Genomic DNA, 21,571 nt, shown 5'->3' on the forward strand with positions numbered 1-21,571 from the left:
TCTTTGTCACTGCCTGCTTTAAGTGACAATTATAATCAATCTACAGGAGTCTGACTTAAACTAGCAAACTATCATCTTTCACTCTGGCAAATGGGACCCTATCACTTCCGCCAAGTTGTTAAGATTTTAGTATCTGTTTAGGATCTGCAGACAAAAGAGAATGTACTAGATCGGGATCAGCAAACTACGGCCTCTAGGCCAAATGGGGCCCACTGATTGTTTTATAAATAAAGCTTTATTGGAACACAGCCACATTTATCCATTTACTTATTGTATATAGTTACTTTGGCACTATAATGGCAAGACTTGTGTAGTTACAACAGAGTTCATATAGCCTGCAAAGCAGAAATGTTTATCATTTGGCCCTTCCCAGACCCCTGGCCTAATTTCCTGCCATTATCCAGGTTACGTTCTCTCTGTGGGCATATAGCTGCCAACATCTACTATACCCAAAGCTACTCTGTCTCCAGCAAGCACCTGTGAGTGTGGGCTTGAGGGCAGACTTAAAGGCAAATTTCAGGTCTGTGAAAGAATCACAAAACTTTAGACACAGGCAGCACGAGCTGGAGGAAAGATAAAGGCCTTCAGAATAAGAACTCAAGAGCCTCTCCACCAATGCTGGCCATGAAGGTCACCCACCAGTCTATGCCTTCTTTTCCCTGTCACGAATGCGAGTAACAACAATCTTTGTACATGTAGATACCTGAGCAGAAGAGGAATTCCCATAATGACATCATTTGGTTTGAGAAAAAAAAAAAAGTAAATTAGTGAAGTTCTTCCAGGGAAGTTTAGAGCTGGAATTAGTTGCTAGGAAACCTTGTAAACAATGAAACAGAAGTGGCTTCATAATGCCCTAGATGTACATGACCACGTCCCAGCTTCGTCACGGGCCCGCTCTGTTGCCCTGAGGTCCTTAATTTCCTCAAGTCTTGTCCCCGAGCACAAATCCTCTAGGACTCCTGTAAAAGGTTGCTATGATCCCAGCTGCTTTTCTGGCTCCCTAAGGTAGTGGGCCCCAGGATAACACACGGCACACAGAATTGTTACAACCAGCTTGCATGGCACCCCAAGAGTTTACCTGGTGAATACTTACTGGGCACTTGCCATGGGTCAGGTGCTCTAGGAAGTGCTTAGTAAGAATCATCTCATTTCGTCATCAAAACAGCTTGAAGAAGCAGAATCTATTACCATTCCCATTTTATAAATAAGGAAAGTGAGTTTCAAGAGATTTAAGCAATTTGCCCAAGGACACTAGAAAATCTAATAAGTGGTAGAACTAGGATTTAAACTGGTCTCTCTGATAATGAAGTCTTGCTATAAACTACCGCCCTAAAGTTCAATACCACCGGACTTACAGTCTTCACTGGTTTCTTGGCTTCTCAATGATCTCTGTTCAGAGCCAACCCCAGACTTCTTTGTTATGCTTAATCCCTTTGTTCCGTGCCAATCTTCACCTTTTGAAGGGGCTCAGAGACTCCACCATGATGACACCTTGCCCAGTTCTCTATGTGCTTTCCTAATTTTCATCGCGGGAAGGGTTTCTACTGTGCCAGCTAGAAGAAGCAAAATTATTCCATAGCCTCGAAAACTGGAGAAACCGGTTGACCCTGATGCCACCCAGCAACACCGTTATAGCAGAATGAAGTCTGGAGTCAGATACACTTGCCTTGAATCCTGGCTCCACCTGTATGACCTTGGACTGATTTACTTTCTCTAAGTCTCAGTGTTCACATCTGAAAAGTGAAAGAATTACTATCTATTTCACAAGGTTGTTGTGGGAGTTGATTGATATGATGCATGAAAATGATCCCATTCATTGTCCGGGACATAGCAACGGAAATGTGAGCTTCATTACTAGGAGTATTACCAGTTCTTCAGATCGATTTAAACCCCACAGAGATTATGACTCCTGCTTTCAAAAGGACCTTCAGGGACTTTTGGAACTAAGTACTTAAAAGTAATTTGTTGGCTTCTATATCAAGTGAGCTAAATTGCTGAACAGAGTATTACATCATGTTGTTAAAAAATAGTATCCTTGTGAAAATGTGGCCTCTTAGCTATTTTCCTTGCTGTCTGGAGAAATGGGGGCAACTTAAGGCCTCTATGAACTTCATGAAAGAGAATAACATAATTGTAAAGAGAATGTAAAACATGTAAAGAAATGGAAAAGAACACTCCACCTGGCTCCCAGTTCTGCCAGAGGCCATCCTCAAATATTAAGTGTTAATAATATGATTAAATGTTCCTTGAAAGCAGAATGTTGTCTTATTAATCTTCTATCGCCTTAGTAGATATACATATGTGTGTGTTTGTGCGTGTGTATGTGTGTGTGTTTATACCTGAAGCCTGAGAGATACTGGTAAAGAATCAATATCTAAATAAATGAATGAGTCAATGACCTTTTTAAATCAATGATAGGTCAATAGTGCTTTTAAAATGTTTTTTTTTTTTTTAAACTTACTGCAATAGTGTGAAAGTATGTATACGAAGAAGCCTAAGTTTATTGTTCTGTGACTTTCACAATTTTAGAGCGGGAAGTCCCTAACTGCTCTCTCTTCCCTTCCCTGCCAATAAGCCTGCTGCCAGCTGGGAGGTGTGTGGCTGAAGCCAAGGTTAGCAGGTGGGTGTAGCCAAGCTGAACTGAATCTGAGCTTTTGGGGTTAGCTGCCTGGTGTAGCCACAGGAAGAAAGATCTATATTCCACCTCAGTTGTGGGTCCTAGTGCTCATAGAGTTGCTAGTTTGGAAGTAACGATGGGGAAAAGTGTCAGATGAGTCTCAGCAGTCACAAGTGGGCAAAACAACAAAAGCTGGTAAAAGGACATGTAATAAATACATATCGGGCATGCACTATTGTCCAGAATATGAGCTGTGTGCTTCTTAGAGTATAGACTCTGCCAACTACCTCAATTTAGATCCTGGCTCCATAACCTAACAGTTGTTTAACTTTAGGTGAGTTGCTTAGCTTGTCTGGCCCTCAGTCCCATCATTTGTAATGGGATAATAACAAGCCCTACCTCGTGGTGTTGTGATGAGAATAAAAAATAAGACAATATATATTGAAAGTACTTAGAGTAGTGTCTGGCACTTGGTAAATATAAAATAAAACTGCAATGATGATGATGATGGTGGTGGTGATGGTAATGATGATGGTGATGATGATGATGGTGATGATGGTGATGATGATGATGGTAATGATGGTGATGATGATGATGGTAATGATGGTGATGATGGTGATGGTGATGGTGATGATGATGATGGTAATGATGGTGATGATGATGGTGATGATGGTGATGATGAGGTGATGATGGTGATGATGGTGATGATGATGATGGTGATGATGGTGATGATGATGATGATGGTAATGATGGTGATGATGGTGATGATGATGATGACAACAATGATGATGATGGTGATGAGGAGGAGGAGGATGATGACAAAAGCATCTTTCGGTCCTCCAAACCTCTCTACAAGTGTATGCCCATTGTACTGAGCAGTTAAATCATGGAATCATGGCTTCTTAGCCTCTGCTAAAGAAAGTGGTCCTGAGCTGGGCCTGGAGCAGGACTAGTCACGTTCTGTGCCAGCTAAGCCAACCTCCACATAACAATAGCCCACAGGAGAAGGTGAGGGTTACATCCTCCTATGGGATAACTTGATAAGAAAAGCTCTGAACAAACAGGAACTGCAGTCAGGAGCTGGTCCCTGTGCTTGTCTCCCTAAGGAGTTAGAATATGTGGAGGAAAGCAGGGAATCTGGCAGCTGCATGGACAAAGCTGGAAACATTGTAAAGCTGCAGGGATCAGGAGGGGTCATAAGTGAGGTGACTTGATGAGTAAATGGATAGTACAAACATTTAAAAGCGTCAAAATGGAGACGAGATTTACAGAATAGACTGGACAAAGGAGCTAATTCATGGCAACAGGAGCAATGAAAACAGACGCCAAAGAGCCAAACCATAAACTGCTGAGGCTGGGGGCTGATAGGATGACTCAGACCCTGCACAACCTTCCAGCTCCAGGCTTCATGAAATTCTGCTTTAGGGATTTTTTTTTTTTTATCCAAAGATTCCTGTCTACCTTACCTCTATGTGAATTTCTATAGTCAAACTCCATTATAGAGAAGGCCTGAGTGGATTTCCATTTTTTGAAACTAAAAAGCCTAAGCAGTGAATGTATCCATTTCACAGATTAAGTGGGAAGCTTCCAGAAAGGTCAGTGGATGACCTTAAGTGGTAAAGCCAGGTTCTGGAGTTCATCTTCCAACCCTAAGCCCAGTGTTTCTTTCCTGCACAACCCAGCTCCCCCTCTATAGGAACACGGGAGGGCAGCAAGCATGCACAATAGCTCAACCACAGGAATGGCTGATGGACTCAAAAGTACCTGCACCTAATGAGCCTTGGCAAGAGTTGTACAGCCAAACAATGGTGCCAGGTGGGAAGGTTTTATAAACCAACCCTCCCTTGGCACTTGGGATAGCCCCCAAATGGGCTCTGGCATGTCATCTTTCGAACATCAGTCTGTCAGCAACAACCCAAGAGCGAGGAGGTTTTGCTTGTAGGGACCTTGCTGATTCTTTTAGGAACTGCCCACCATTTTCATAATGGAAAGCCAAGTACACAATGATGGCTTTGACAAGTGGAGGAGATGGCCATCATGCCTCATGATGGATGGCTTGAATTGCTAGAAAAGTTCTTCGGACTGACTCAATCATTACTCTAGTTCTAGCCTTTGTGGTAAAACAAGATATGTCTAAACTCCTCCATTTCTTTCTAAAGATCAGAAGGATTGGCCCTGATAAATTAGGGCATCCTCAGTTGAACTGAGCAAATGATATAAATTGACAATAGAGATGTAAAAGTGACCCTTATTAATGAATTCGCTAATCAACTTCTGTAACCTATTAGTTAAAGGAAAAAGGAACGGACAGAGAAAACATCTAGCTTTCCTGTGCCCACACTTAATAATTAACTGATGGTCTTGGTGGCACATAGAAATGACCATGCATAGAAATGCCCTTCCATGCCCCTAGACATGGCTAAGCTTTAGGAGTGCAGTGCAGACAGCTTCCAGAAAAGTAACACAGGATGCGTAGGCAGCTGAACTGAACTTGAGCAAGGATGCACACAATTGTCTACGGTCCTAGAAACACAATCCTGGAGGCTCCCATAGGTAAGTTCCCTCAGCTTTGTACTGATTCAGCCCAAGTGTTACATCCCCAGGATGGAACTTCTCTGAAGTGCCCATTCTATTTCCTGGACACTGGGACTCCACAGCAGCACCTGTGGCCTCTTTTGTCCCAGAACCTTGTTCTTTACACTGTTTCTCCCTAAAGAAAACTGTGTGTCCAGGGCTCACCTGGAGCTCCCAGAAACAAGGTGCCTAGAAACACCCGAGGAGTCAGCAGTTGGGGGAGGCCACAGGAACCTACAGACACTGGCCAACGGGCTCCACCCACCCAGGACTAGAGGTCTTGAGCAGCACCCAGCCTTCAGTGATGGGATCTAGTCACACAGTCCTCAGGGAGATCGACAAATGCTCAAAGATTATTTTTTCCCACAATTCTGAATTGTGCCTAAGAAGGCTGAACTATGAAAGATTATCTAACCAGTGGGAGATAAGACCGCAAAATATATATATCAAACTGAAGCATTTTTGAAAGGTTACTTGCTGTGAAAAATGTATTTAACCAACCTATATGCATATAGGAAGTCTATTAACACTGCCGTCTTTAATTACAAAGATGAAATATATAGATAATACATTAAAATGCTATTATGCACCATTCAAATCTTTTGCATACATTAAGAAGAAAAATGTGGATCACATGGTAAATTAGCAAAAGTACAATATGGAAATTTAAATCCACAGAGTCTGAATAGCTAATGTAAAGTCATGTTAAAACCCGATCTTCTATGGAGTAAACAATTTGCTTATCACTGAAAAATTCTTTTGACTTTTCGACTTAAATTCACACATCAATTTTCATTTGATGATTTTGCTTTCATTTGTTCAAGAGTTTGCAAAAGAGTATCCCTGTGTACCTCAGTAGTTTTAAATGTCAATTATCTTGCAAAATTCAAAATAAATCTCTTCAGCCTCGTTGGAATTGTGCAGGCAGTTAAAACCCATTGTTTGACCCTCCAAGCAATAATATATGATTTCAGGAGGGAAAGAGTATCTCTTTGGAAAAAATAATTCAAAAATTTTAGGATGTGATTGAAAAATAAGAAAAGCAAAAGGGTTTTCAAAGTTTTAAATTGCCAAGTTCCCAGCTGAGGTATTGGTTTTCTGCAAGCCCACAATTTTGCTGATGGTATATTTATAGTGGGCACAGTGTAAGAGAGAATTCACCAATTCTCATTCATAGAGTGTCACATGGATACAGAAAAGGTTTTCCTTTGCCTTTCAGTCTCTCATTACTTATACTTTGTGTTTAAAACTAAACACAGTAAATGCAAAATATAAAAATAAACAGTGGTCCCTGCATTGAGGCAATATGGATGAGAAAAGTATAAATACAAAATGAGAGAAATGTAAACCTGAAGGTTTTCACAGAACCATTAATTCCCTCAGCACATATTGGAAATATTTAGAATTACCAGTTAAGCTTTTAAATATACATTTTCTTAACAAGAGAGAAAAGGTTGGGTGTATTCATGTTTTGATAATCACCTTAACTTCTCTTTTTTTTAAATTATGTTATTTGGATACAAACTGAAAACCTCATCAGTATCGATCATTATAGTTAATGAAAAATAGCTCTGCTATTGTCATTTCATAACTAACAGGGTTTGGGTAATAAAATTTCATGTAAGTGCATTCTGCTGCCCAACAGCGTTACTAGTCAAAGGACTGCAAAATCTTCTGACATTTATAATGCCCTCTTTCCAGATGCCTCAACTGGCTGCCTACTTTACCTCCAAAAGATATAAAGGGTATCAGATAAAGTCTGCCAGTTCCTGAGTCTCTTAAGAAGAAGCCATCAGAGATTCTAGGAACGACATCTTCAAACAGGATATCCTCAGGCTTGATTTCTAAGCTGAGGGCAGACACACAACTTTAGACTTTGAAACTGTCTAGAAAAGAATGTGAAGGATAGGAGAGGAGATGCGTGAGGGTGTACGGCATGGAATGAGAATGGGGCAAGGTAAGGCGGCGAGCCAGGCTGGAGGAGACTCCACTGACCACACCGTCTTTGACAAGGATGGGAGGGAGTACTTATATCTTCACTTTCCCTTGGGATTCTTGTTTTCTTACAGAAGTCAATGGCCTTCTTGAATTTTTCATAGAGATGTGGGCCAATCGACATCGAAGAGGTCAAGCCAGACAAACACAAGACTTGCCTGCCCCTACCCTTTGCCCATGCACTTTTAACCTCTCTCCCCTCCAACCTAATGAAAAATAACAGAATAAACTAAAGTAAAGCTGCAGGAATAATTTCTTCCATTTTATTTGTAAGAACGTCATTGTTGGTCTGCCATGGGTGACCAGTAGCATATGAAGGAAAGATTTTAGAGACAGGTTGAAGGCTGACTTCTGTTCTCTTTCCATTTCAGTGCCCATGGTCCATTAATCCCTGCCCAGGCAGGGGGGGACATCAAAAAAAGCATTAGTAACGTAGGGCTTTTCACAGGGGTTGTTATATTTTAAGGGCACAAACCATGTCCTCAAATCCTTTGGCATCCTTGATTGGCACATTTCTATCTTCACCGCGACCCACCCCACAAACATGCATGCATATATACACACATACATATATACACATATTTTTCTCCAGAGAACTTACTGGAGCACATCATTCTGAGGACAGAAGGTAGGATCCTTGCTACACTAAGATGTGACTTAGCAACTAGGACCGGCTTTAGACTGTCTTCCCGTGGATCCTCACTCTACTCCCCTAACCCCCACCAAACACACCTTCCGACACATTGCCTGTCTTAACTGCCTGTATTCAGGGTCTTTCTTTCAGACACAATCACACCTGATATTAGTTCTTGGGACTCTCTAGACACTTTTCTACAGCCTAAACATTTCTTTGGTGTGATGACTCGTTCTTTGAAATGGTCTTAGACCAAAAGAAACACAATGAAACAAAAACCATCTGCGACAATGACTGTTTTCCACAATGATGGGAGGATGGGAATGGCTGGTGGGAAGTCCACCACTGTGCCCTTCTTTGCAATCAGACCGTACCATAAATGTGAAGACAACGGGGACTCTACATCTGTCACTCCGGTCAATGCCAGAGTTGATTCAGCTGATCTGCCTGCTCTCACCACTCTTTGGAAACTACAAGCTACATTAAAGAAGACCAGCTTCCCTGAGCAAGTAAATGCTAGTCTTTAATTAAGGATGTACAAGTAGGGTAACTGCCATATCATAAACCTCAATTAATTTGTAAATGTGAGGCATAACAATCTCACTCACCTGCCTGCCTTCTAGCACATCTAAACACAGGTGTACCATTTGCTCTTCAACGACTCTTTTCTTGACCATACAGTTTAAATAAAGTAGCTTGTGTCTATGCAGGTAATCTATCAAGCCAGTTGTTCATGGGGACACCAGTTGAGGAAGAAGTAGAAGACTTATGTTCTGAGATTTTATCAGAGATTTTTTTATTATTATTATGTTATGTTAATCACCATACATTACATCATTAGTTTTTGATGTAGTGTTCCATGATTCATTGTTTGCATATAACACCCAGTGCTCCATGCAGAACATGCCCTCTTTAATACCCATCACCAGGCTAACCCATCCCCCCACCCCTCTCCCCTCTAGAACCCTCAGTTTGTTTCTCAGTGTCCATAGTCTCTCATGGTTCGTCTCCCCCTCCGATTTCCCCCCCTTCATACTTCCCCTCCTGCTATCTTCTTTTTTTTTTTAACATATAATGTATTATTTGTTTCAGAGGTACAGGTCTGTGATTCAACAGTCTTACACAATTCACAGCGCTCACCATAGCACATACCGTCTCAGTGGAGATTTTATGGGGAGAGTTTCAATGCCAAATATTTGGGTGATGGAAATTTTTATATATCTAAAATGTGCTCAGTTTCTCCCAATCTGATATATAAAACTAACTAGCATGTAGTGTTGGTGCCAGAGTAATAGAGTTTAGACCAAGACCTAGACTGGTTTTCTGTAGAGTTTCATAAATGTGAAGCAACCCATGCCTTCCCGTACATATGGCCCATGAAGAATCAGTCCAGCCTCAGCCTGCTCTCAGGCTACCCTAGAAGCAAATGATGTATTTGGTTTTACCAATATAATACTAATACATAAAATACCTACCACAAGTGAAACAAGCACTTTCTATCTCCACTGGGGAAATTCATTCATTTCTTCCACAAATATTTATTAAACATTAACTATGTGAATGCATTGTTCTAAGTGCTAAGAATACATCAGTAAACAAAACACCACCAAACAAAACCCCTGCCTGCCATTGTAGCACTTACTTTCGAGTGAGATTCTAAAACACAGGTTCCTAGAATTTTAGAAAGAATCTTCTCATTTTCTTTAGGCCTCAAATTTCTGAGGAGAAGGGATGCTGATGGTGACATTCTGAGCTAGGCTATGGAGAAGGGCAAGTATGTATTAACATGCCCTTTGTTGTAAGAGGTGAGGAAGCCAAACGCTGACTTTCTCCCTGCTTGGAAAAGAGAGAAGAGGGGCTTGGTAGCAGCAAGCAGCTTGGCAATTCAGTCATTCCGCAGACATGTATGGAGCAACTATTATAAGACATTCTGATATACTAGTTGAATAACCCCTTTCTAAGACAATCCACTGCCCCCATCTGATACTGTCTCTTGTCTGTAAAAGTCACACCATGTCTAGGCATGTTCCCAAAGAGAACAGTTGGGTAATGACGGTACAGAAATAATTGCAACTTTTACTTCACCACAGGTGGAGACATTTCCCACAAATGGGACGTTTACTTATTCACGTGATCAACGATCACTGTGCAGTGGGTTTTGTAGAGCTTTGTCTATGGCACCAAGGCGCTTCACGTCAGGATAACATCAGCTATGGCCCGAGAGGCTGAAGCCATGCGGCTTACCATGACTGAGATGTGCAGGATCCTCAGTTCCTCTTCTGCTGACTCATGCTGGGGTTCTTCCGTTGGGTCTTGTCCAGGGAGACTGGGGGCACCATCTTGGTGATGAATGTGAAAAAGCAAAGTGCCATTCTCCAGCCATTGCTGTCTCCAGCGCACCAGAGGGATGTCCTCTGTGTTCCCTGAGATCTCTAGAAGACAAACACCAAAGGCACGGGTCAGAATTCTGACTGGACCAATCCGAATCTTATTCATCTTCTTCCTAGACAATGGTACCAATTAGCCAGCATCAGTTAAAGGCAACAAAGGAGTCCAGCTAGAGTTAGGACAGGTTTACTGCTGTTTCGAATGTCAAGGAAGGGAAGAGGCCCTGAGAAAAAGAGAATGATCCCCCAGAGGTCTCTGCTCCATAATCTAGTGAGCCAGGCTCTCACCCACTGAGAAAAACACCAAGGTGAAAATTCAAGTTCTTCCCCATATTTCTATGATCAATAGCATCCTTTACCCAGCACAGTTTGAATACCCTGATAACCCCCCGAGGTAAACACAAGGTTGTTTGCCTCTTGTAAATTTGAAAATGTGAGTTCCTTAGAAATTACTCCTAGATACTGGTGAATCTACCAAGGAGGGGTTTGGTAATTACTATGCTGAGAACTGGCACGTCTGGAACAGCCCTGAGAGGTTACTGTAGAGCACCTGGGGCTGACAGGATATTTCTAAAACCACAATCATTTGCTGCATAGCCCACTGGAGATGTGTGATACTTGCTGTGGCAGGTGATGTTTTAATTCCCTTTAATTTTTCTCTCATCTTTGCAGAGCAGAGGTGGTGCATGTGGAGAAGGTGGTGAAGAAGTGGGCCCTTGTTACAGACAGAAGCGCTGGCCAGCTCTCAGGCTCTAGATCGGGACAGTGGATGATCACCAACGATGAATAACAAAATACCAAAACCCTACTATGCACCTCACACTGTAGGTGCTAAGCTACTCTTACAGGAGTATGCAATTATTACGTGTCTCTCTTGCTAATATTCCTGAGCAATATCATATGGAAGCTTTGAGACATCCCACAATAGAGAGATCTGATTAATCTAGCCTTTCCTAAACTTCATTTGGCCCCCAAATCCTTTTTTCCTTAACAACCATTACCACCCTGGGGAACTAATATTCTGCTGAGCACACTTTGGCAATGCATGACTTTATAAAATTTCATTTTTTTAAAAGGCATGGCTTCTTCTCCCAAAATTTATCACCTTTGACCAAAAAAAAAAAATAATAATTCCATAGGCATAAAAAAGATTTAATAAGACACATTTGGAATAGTATTCTCATCAAGTACCACACCATAAAGAGGGAAGTAATTTTAAATATTTATGGAGTTTATAAATATCTTTCACTATTTGTAGGAGGACACAAATGATGTTGGGCTCTATTTATTTACTTATATATTTATTCATTACTTACCAGATATCCACTGGGCATGTATTATGCACCAGGCACTGTTCTAGGCACTGTAATACTAATCTAAATGAGTCCCTCAACAAGCTCTCCAAGGCAACCCACGCTGAGTGAATGTGAATGTGGCAGGTGTTACACCATGTGCATAATGATACCATGTGGAAATGTAGAGGGAGAGAGTAGGCTTGCCTGGGTTGAGAGTGGAAAAAGGGGAGAAAAGTAACCTTTCAGAAGAAGATACTTGCTTTGGGTCTTGAAGGGAGAGTGGACTTCCTTGTAACAGGTAGAGAAGTGGGAAGAGGACATTCAGACACTGATAGGAGAATTAGAGGGAGAAGGAAGAATAATACTGTCCGGTCTTCTCAGGGTAGTTCATTGAGAAGAATTCATATGAGCCACAGGGTCGTTAGCCTGTCTCTAGAAGACACGGATAGTATTCCCTACCTCTTCCTAACAACCTCCAGACCAGGGAGAAGAATAAATGGGTGTGTGAGGGACGATGAGGGGACAGCACAGACAAGACGAGCAGAGCTCCACTCCATCCTCAGCCCCTCGCCCAATCGCCTGGAACACTCCGTCATCGCACCAGGATGGTAGGCTGCCCATGCTCTGGGAAGTGACCAGCACAAGCAGCCAGGAAGCTGCAGTGGGCAGAGAGTGTGACAATTGGAAGCTCCCCTGCATCCGGGTCTTGGTTTTCCATAGCACAGCCCCATTTGTTGAGTGAGGCAGTGAGTGACATGGGCCTCCTGAGTTCGCCGTTCCTCTAAAGGAGAACTTCCAGACTTCCAGGTGAAGAGAGACCCTCGGGAGTGCTTCCCAGCAGCAGTCCTGCGACACGTCACTGCAAGCCCCCTCATCACAAGCCCCTTCCCAACCACTGGTCAAGCCTTCACCTCGGAGCACCAGGAAGATTCCTCCTGGGAAAAACATCCCTCCCCCAAGTCCCTTCCCTGCCACTGCAGTAGAAACCAAACAGTCTCCTCACCACGGACAAGAATCACAAGCATTCACAGTTCCTAAATAGAGCACCTAACGCCATCATTAAATCACCCAGAGCCACACTTGTGCAGCCTCCTACCCACACCTGCTCTTAGCAGCCTGGGATTAATTCCACACATGTTGGGTGCCACTTCAACCCTTCCTATAACTCTTCAGAAGGAATCTAGCACCTTATAACTCTAAAGCACTTAAAACAATTTTTTTTATTTCCCAGGAGACCCTCATCAAAAAGGCCAGGCTCATTATCTCCATTTTAACTGTGGAAGTAAGGACAAGTAAACACCCAGACCAAGGTCATGCCAGCCTGAATCAGAACAGGGGATAAAACTTATCAGATCCCCTCCACCCCCAACACAATCCAGACGACATGATCTTTGCACAAGCGCAGGGAAGAGAAAGCACTTGAGGACAGAGTCCATGTGGTGTTCTAGGAGTTTTTGTGCTGTTATATTTTAATTTGTTGTGCAAAGTCTTAGTATTCCATGACTTCTTTTTAAATTGAGATCGAATTCACATACCATAAAATTCGCCCTTTCGAAGTATATATATTCACGAAGTTGTGCAACCATTGCCACTCTAATTCCAGAACATCTTCATCAGCCCAAAGAGCAACCCATGCCTATTGGCAGTCCAAGCCAATTTCTGAAGAGGAAGGCCTTCTGCTCCAGGGTCCTAGGGGTGATGGTACTAAAGAAAGAACAGGTGTGGTGGGGGTACTGACAAAATGCTCCCATGGGGAGGTGAGCTGAGAGCATAGAATCTCTGACTTTGGTTTCCAGGCCAGCCCTCTGAATCTCTTTATGAGTTATTCGTGCCCATTCCCATAGACAGCGATATCCTGATTCAGCCCAGACCAGACTCATTGTAGAGGGTAAAGGGCAAAGGAAGGAGGGCACCATGCCTGCCCATGAGGGCACCTGTCATTTTAAAAATTCAAGATAATTACAGAATGACAGCTTCTTCCTTGGCTTTTTTCCCTGTCCTGGCAGGATCTGACACGGGAAGACTAAAACACAAAACCAGGAACTTATTTACTTATGCCATATCTGCCCTAGGTCAACCAATGAAGAACCAAAGGGCACAGTAAATGTTTTGGGGATTTCATCACCAATGGGGCTGGGATCAGAGCTTGAAACACCAATGTAATCATGTGGGTCTGGATGTTAGCAGAGCATCTCAAGAAGAATGTCAGAAATTGCTCTACAATGTAAGCCTTCCCTGAGACTCCCAAGAAGTACAGATGGGAGGTGATGGTTACTCTACTACACGGCTTCCTGAGGGCTATGGAAGAGGCTCAGACAGAGCCTTTGCCACAGTGTACTCATAAAACAAGTGCCAAAAGAAGCCTTGACAGCCATGTCAAGATACCATGGGTGGGATGGGCACCACGGCCACCATCACACCGTGGGACCAAGATCTCCAGGAAGGGAAGGCTCTCCTTACTTTCAGCGTGTCCATTCTTCCCCTACACAAGCTTCACATCTCTCAGCACCTCCCAAAATTCTGGAACTGCCTGGAATACACAGAAAGCAGGATGCCATTTATTCTTGGACACAACGAAGATTTTTAGAGCACACTCTAATGGCCACATTCAGCAAACTGTGCTAATGATCCCTATTCTCAAGGAGCCTTTGATCGAGTAAAAGACTGAAGACTTGGCCATGACTAAGTACCCGAAGCAGTAACAGCAGTGCTGAGTGAGGGGATGGCACCCGGCTGGACAGAAACCCATGGGAAGGGATATAATGGGAAGAGATGCTGGAGGCAACTCCAGATGAAGAGAACAATGTGTACAATGAAACTGCAGGATGATGCCTATTGGCAGAAGGGTGGAGTTTGTGCAGAGGAGTTGTGGAGGACCAACAAAGGCTAGAGATGTAGATTGATGTCAACTGTGAAAGGTGTGAATGCCAGTTTAAGGAGTTCTGAGCTAATGGAAAGTCACCCATGGTTTTAATAAGCAGAGAAGTGAATGAGGCCACAATTTAGAAAGATCAAGCAGACCCAGAAAGAGAGTAGCAGACTGACTGGACTCAATCCCAGTCTCAGGGTAACCCCAATCCTATATTCTGCAGGGACCAAAATACTGACCTGGAATTCAAGAGACCCAGGTCTAGACTAACTTTGAATGAGCTGCCTAGCTTTGAGTGTTCTCATCTGTATAAGAGGGAGCTGGATAGAAGAATTTCAGGATCCTTCTGTAACTTAACATTCCATGATTCTAAGTCCAGAACAGTGTGCTTCCCATGACCACCTAGACAGACGATCATTTCAATGTGCCAAACAACGTCCAATCTTTTCTCAGGTCGAACCCACGCTCCACCTCCCCTTTCCCTCTGAGCACAGGGTGGACAGGTTTGGGATATTTCATCAGAGCCTTTAAGAGCCAGGCCTATTTTCAGACTGGACCTCAGGCTAGTGAGAAAGGTTCTCATTCATGCTGCTGCAGATATGTGGTTTCTAAGGAAGAAATGTTGGAGCTTCTGCATGTAATAAGGAACCAGGAAGATGGGACTTCAAGCAGAGACAGACATGCTAGAGAATAATCTGGGAGGGGGAAAGGCACAGAGGCGAGTGAGATAAGATCACTTTTAAATTAGCCTTAGTTATTGTTCTTTGTTTTTTAAGATTTATTTATTTATTTTAAAGAGAGAGAACACGCATGCACACACGGGGTGGGGGGAGGTAGAGGGAGAGAAAGAATCTCAAACAGACTCCCCGCTGAGCGTGAAACCTGATGCAGGGCTCAACCCCACAATCTTGAGATCATGACCTGAGCTGAAATCAAGAGTTAGACACCTAACCGACTGAGCCACCCAGGGGCCCCCTTAGTCATTGTTCTAATGTTAGTTTGTGTGCTGTGAACTTGTAACACTGTCTCTTTGTGGGGTTAGCTTAGGATACCCAAGGCTTGCTACAAAAGTTCCTTTTCCAGACATAACCACTCCCTCACACCGTCCAAGTGCCCTGTCCCTTCTTTAGGTGTCCCCTCATGCTGAGCATCCCTGAACTGAGCTGCTAAGACAACACAGCCTGTTAGCATCAGAATTTCCCCAAAAGACAACTTCATTGAGCACCAGATCCATGATGTCCTCTTTCAAAGAATTTGGGAATTTTAAGTCAAACGTGGATTTGAAATGGAGAAATTCTCAAAGATCCCTTCATTCACAGAGAAACTTAGAGTGGCTTTGAGTAGTCCTGGCTTTCTGGGCCCCTTTTTCACTCCTGGCAAGGCTGGGTTTCAAGCTGAACCCAGCTAAGTAGTAATGAGGTTGCTCAAGTGGTGAGGTCAAGCCAGAAGGAAGCATTAACTTGTCAATTCTTAGCCTCATGTTGAGGCATCGGATGAACTGACCATGCAGTCTTTCAAGGTTGAGGGTGACACCCCCTGATGGCCATTACTGACTATCAGGATTTTCAAACTTGCTGTTAATCTTAGAAACTCATCCTCCAAACCCAATCTCATACAGCTTCTCAGGAGGTTCCCAGAGCCGAGTTAGAAAAGAACTCGATCAGTTGGAAGACAAATAAAATGCACTACCACGAAACTCCCTGCTGTTAGGGGACTGGAGGAGGGTAATCTATGCATTATCAGTTTTGCTTGGTTGTTTTTCAATTCTGTTAAGTGTGATATTGTGACTAGCCCCATATTCTTTACGAAAAACTTCCAAGGGAAAGGGACTATCGCTAAAAACGTGCTATGTGAGAGGCCGTTCTGAGTTTCCCTATGTGACGAAACTTACAAGCTCAGGACTTTAGCAGTGATAAGCCAATTGTTCCAAACTAAGAATAACAAATGGGTCTTCTCCATCAGTGACTATCATGAAGGTAACCAAAGGTAAGCCCATGATATAATTACCCCTTTTCTTCCATTCTTTTTCACTTTCCTTCCCACCCTACCCCCCACCTGCCCAATTTCAGAGTTTGAAAGATATGGATGGTAGGTGTAGTTTCCCACATGGTCTCATTATGGTCTTCCAACTGAAACTATTAACAGTGGCATTAACTTTCAACATCTTTGTTAGAAAATAACCTGCTTAAGTCAGGGGTTAATAACAGTAGAGGATCACTAATTATCCTGCGAATCTTTACCCTGGTATCAAACGTGACCCAAGTCTTTAATGTCTCTGGAATGGCAGCCTCTAAAGACCCCAACTTGTTCCGTAACAAAATGACAGCAGCACATTAGTGTCCTGGCCATCTGTGAAGAAAGATGAGGGACAGATGAAGAGCAGACAAAGGAGAAGAATGCAAAGAGGAAGGACAAAGTCAAGAGAAGTAAGAAAAGGAGACGAGCCAGAGAAGCGATGTCCCTCGGGCTGAGTTGGCTGGACCTCTACACCTCTCGCCACGGGGACCATCTGGAATGGAGTTCTGAAATGATACAATCCCATAGCCCAGAGTGAGAAACCCATAAGATAAGATGCCCTGCTGGGCCTGAATTCAAGGAGCACAGATGCCAGAAACACCCGATTGCTTGCCTGAAGTCTGTGCCTACGGAGGCCTAGCTTAGTGAACAACAAAATGGGAGACAACATAGCCAGGAAATTCTTATGTCAAGATGTTCAAAGTCCAACTGGGACTGGGGCTCTCACTGTGCTTCCTCTATTCAACTCGCTGTCTGCCATGGGGCTGTTTCGTATCATCTCATGGCTTGAGCCATGGCCACAGAGCTATGCAAGGAAACACTTTATAGCAAAAGGCTTAAAATTTCAAGAATCTCTTTTTCAAGTAAGTAGAACCTTCTTGACTTGTAGATTTGGAAGAGAAATTTTCACTTGTGACCAGAAGAAGGATAACTGAATTTCTATTTCCTCTGCTTGGTGACATTTACTCTCAAAAAAGAAGAGCGCCTCAAAGCATTAATGATCCAGTGATGAGAAATGGAATGGCAGGCTGAACGGAGCACTGGATGGGGGAGCTGGGAGAATAAAGCTGCTATAACCTCTCTGGAGCTCACTTTTCTCAACCTCAGATGATGGGACCAGAAGGTCTCTAAAGACTTCCCATCTGTGATCATGGTATTCCATGACTCAAAACCACACATGACACTTTGGTTCTAGTTACAATCCAAATCAGGTGCAGACTGAGTGTATTTCTGTATGCCAACTGGATAAGACTCTGCAGAGGTTTTTCAAATCAGACTTTCCTCTTGGAGTCTGGGATGCTTCTAGCTCAGTCCAGCCTGTCAACTTATAGACTAAGGATTGGCAGTATGGACACTCATGATAGTGACCTCTGGAAACTCCAGTCAGTGGTCCCCAATAGTAAAGAACCATCCACATACAGATGCCTCCAAATGGTTTCCAACGAGTTATCAACCTTGTATGTTTATGTGGACAAGGGTAGTCTCAGTAAGAAAACGTCACCTGATCTCTCTCGGCAGCCCCACCTTATAGAGCGATCCTTTAAACATTAGAAATGCTCATTTCCTTTAAGGCTAGCCACACTCCACTTCTCTTTTTCCAGAAGAGGTTTAAGATGGACTAAAATGAACCAACACAGAAAGCAAGAGTGATTAGAGAAAGAAAGAAGGACTCTTGACAGTCCATGGTTTGTTGTCTCTGGGGCCGAGTGGTGGCAGAGGATGCAAAAAAAACAGAAGGTAGATTTTAAGATCAGATGTGATGGAAAGCAGCAAAGCTTTCTATGGATGCTGCTGGAAGTAGGTCACTCTGCTACTCTGTGCTGGCATGAATAGCAATCAAGCAACTACACGAACATTCTATTTACCTAGCCATGGAGATGAAAACATTCCTGTGGCAGAAAAATGCAGCCAAAAGGTTCTGACACAACCAGAGAGATGAGGAAGCATTCAAATGGCTTATGATTTCATCCAAAATGGTTTGCTTGTTCCGACTACAGTGTTTCTCTGGATCTTTTCAAACCTCTGCAAAGAGTTTATCCACATGATACTCATTAAAGTCTCATTTGAAAGGGAAAAAAAAAGAAAAAAAGCCCAAAGCTCTTTGAAAAAGGCAGGGTTATCTGAGCCGCAGATGTACTGGTAAGAAAAATTTTAAATATATCCAGCTCTATTCTCCACTACCACCTGACTGACCTTTGTAAATTGAGATAACAGCATGCATTTAACAAAATCTGACATCAAGTAAGATGTGTAATAATATTTAAACTCCGTAATGTTAAAATATGTATTTACGGATCATTTCATACATTGTAATGAGAATAAGTCATTTTGAAGCCTGCGGTTTCATGATTGGAATTCTGATTTGAGCTTTGCAAGTCCTTGGGGGCCACTTCCCTGCAGTCTGGCATTGGAAGCAATATGGATGCCTGGATTTTGGAGAGCCAGGGCACTAGATGGATGCAGGGTGATTGCGAGGATACTGCTTCGCAGACCCAGTGAGAGCTATGCTCCTTCTGAATCCTCTCTCTTGTACTTTTAGTCCTTCATTAACAAAGAGTTTAGTATTTGCTTTAATTCTGATCCCAAACTGTTTCAATGAGGTCCCCTCTGGCTTTCACCTTATGAAAGGGATGGGAAAGGAAAATGAGAACCACAAAAGATCACCTGGACATGACTTAAAAAGGAGAAAAGCTCGCTGCTTGTCCTCAACCGTCTTGATTCATCTCCATTTCTAATTAGTGCTCATCCACTTGTATTTCTGTTCTTATCACCTGTGATTCAACTCAACGAGTAATGATGGACCTATTATGCGCTAGCTGTGCTAAGAAGCCCTTCAACATTCACGAGCTACCTTAATCCTCAATGACCGTTTAATGGGGGTACTTATATCCCCATTTTACAGACGAGGAATTCTAGAAAAGTCAACCTACTTAACCCAAGTTCACCCAGTTAGTAAATACTAATTAGGAAGGAAAATTCCTAGGCCCCTTGGCATCAAGGCTACTGTTCCTTTCCACTATTTCAATTCTCACTCTCTCACTTTGCAAATCTCAACCCCAGGATAGTATCTGACATCTGATGCACACCAGTCAACATCAATGTCTTCACTGTCCTTGTTAATACTGTTTGTTGTTGTCATTATTAGAATCACTCACATAAATTCCAGAATTGGCTAATAATCCTTGACAGAGTTAAGCAAATGGTACTTTTAAATGACTTAGCTGCTTAAGAGTTTTCATAAGTCTGGGAACCCAAAGTCCAGGAATCGGCTCAGGTCCATGAGGAACCTGGGCCAAGTCATTCGTGGACATTTCTCCAATGCTTGCTAGCGAATGGAACACTCTGTAGATATCTCTTATAAAACTCCCACCCACAGACCTCTGCATTAAGATCCGGCCGCAGGGATTCTCGCAGAGGGAGGCTGAGCTACCTGTGCCCATTCAAGGCTGGCACGCAAGGCCAGCTCCAGTGAGCTTGCTATCAGGCACATGGCAAGATACTCCTGAACTGACACAGGCAGGCGTCCCCAGAGCGGCGTGGGAGTGGTGACTGTGGCCAAGGAAGCTGGAAGGGCCAAATGGACATAGTGTTAAACTAACAGTGGGGAACAAAGCTTTCTAGCTCATTCCTACAGACCTGTGAGCTCACCTTGCTGACCATAAGCATTGCCTTCTTGCACATACACGGCTGGGCAGGCAAGGCATCTCTCTAGGGTCTTCTCTCTAAACTATTTCCTCCTTCAGAAGAGGGGGGTCAAGTGACTTCTAAAGCCTCTTCTCACTCTAAGATTCCCTGATTTTATTTTCCATCTTTCTATGATCTACAATTGCCATACTGGGAGCTGAACCTTAGGTTCCTACAGAGTGAAGATGAAAAATGGTAATAATCTTCCGTATCTCTGCTGTGTTATCCAGCCTGAGAAAGGAGAGTGGGAGGGAATTCTACAGCGACTCAAGCATGTGAAAAATTCCTTATTATAATCACTGTGTTATAACATGCAAAGCCCTTTCTTATAAAGCCCCCTTCCTTTTCATTCATCAATCCTGTGTGGTAGGTTTTACAGAAACAGAATCAGAAGGCCAAAGAGGGTGAGTGATGATCGCAAGGGTTAGAGCTAATGAGACGGAGATAACGGGGCTCAAATCCAGCCTTCTGACTCCGAGCTCAGTGCTCTTTCTACCAAATGGTGCTGTCTACCAGAGTAATGTTTATTTATCCTGAGAAATCATGAACCACTGTGCTTGTATTTCAGCTTAATGAATTAGATATACAGAAGATAGACAGCAAGAGTAAACACTGTCAGGAGTTTGAAGAGTTTGGGTTCATAGACCCAGAAATGAAATTGAGTTATTAACCAATTCTCACTGGTGTACAAATCCCATGGCCATCTGATGTGATTTCCCTGTGACAGACTCCCTTGGAGGATCAGATCAGCTTCTTCTTCTCTTCCAGTTATGGGTCTGAAGACTCTCTTGACACTGCCTTGGGCCCATTTCTGCAGGCTAATTTGTATAAGTGCTCATTACAGTAGGGGTCAAGATGACCTCTAAATGACCTGACAGACTCCCCAAGGAACTGTGGATCTAGCCATCTAGTCCCCAGTGACAGTAATTTAAGGGAATACCAGGTCCTTTGATTGTTCTAATATGTTGCTGCTTAAACAGGAATAGCAGACCTTGGCAGGCCCAGTTGCTAACATCTTTCCACTTCTATTTCCCTCTTTCTTTATTATAGCCCTCTCTTAATTCTAAAGTCCTCCCCTCCTCTACAGGCCCTCTACACGAAACACACATTAAGGGGCTGATAGTGAAAAATAAGGAGTCGGGCGTTCTTCATAAAGGACTTATTTTAGAAAACAGGTAAAGTCTGTCCACCATTTTGCATTCATCAGTGGCACCAATCCTCATGCCTACTTTGTTCTTCTGCCCGTTTATGGTGCTGGTGACTGCTCTGTGGGGTGTGTCTGAATCTCTGTGCTTTTATTATCATATATACTTCATGGCACCATGCTCTGCATGGCCTTAGTATTCATAAAGTGCTGGATGATATAAAGATCAGGCTAAGTTTGCCAAAAATGAAGTAGGACAATTGATAAGTATTACTCTTTCTCACAACAACCAATATTTAGCTAAACACATACATGCTCTGTAAGCTACTTGACGGCCTATAAGGTAGGTACTATTA

General features: G+C 43.0%; 1 protein-coding gene across 3 annotated transcripts in view; it reads right to left on the reverse strand.

The window, feature by feature from the left end:
- ASTN1 (astrotactin 1) overlaps positions 1 to 21,571 on the reverse strand; it is a 293,665-nt gene that overhangs the window by 175,334 nt on the left and 96,760 nt on the right. For all 3 annotated transcript variants that reach the window (XM_032393411.1, XM_032393409.1, XM_032393410.1), the window contains exon 2: positions 10,065 to 10,252. In XM_032393411.1, coding sequence (XP_032249302.1) covers positions 10,065 to 10,252 — 188 coding nt within the window. The remainder of the gene's footprint in view (positions 1 to 10,064; positions 10,253 to 21,571) is intronic.

The sequence above is a fragment of the Phoca vitulina genome, unplaced genomic scaffold (genome assembly GCF_004348235.1).
Source record: "Phoca vitulina isolate PV1807 unplaced genomic scaffold, GSC_HSeal_1.0 scaffold73, whole genome shotgun sequence".
NCBI classification, from domain to species: domain Eukaryota; kingdom Metazoa; phylum Chordata; class Mammalia; order Carnivora; family Phocidae; genus Phoca; species Phoca vitulina.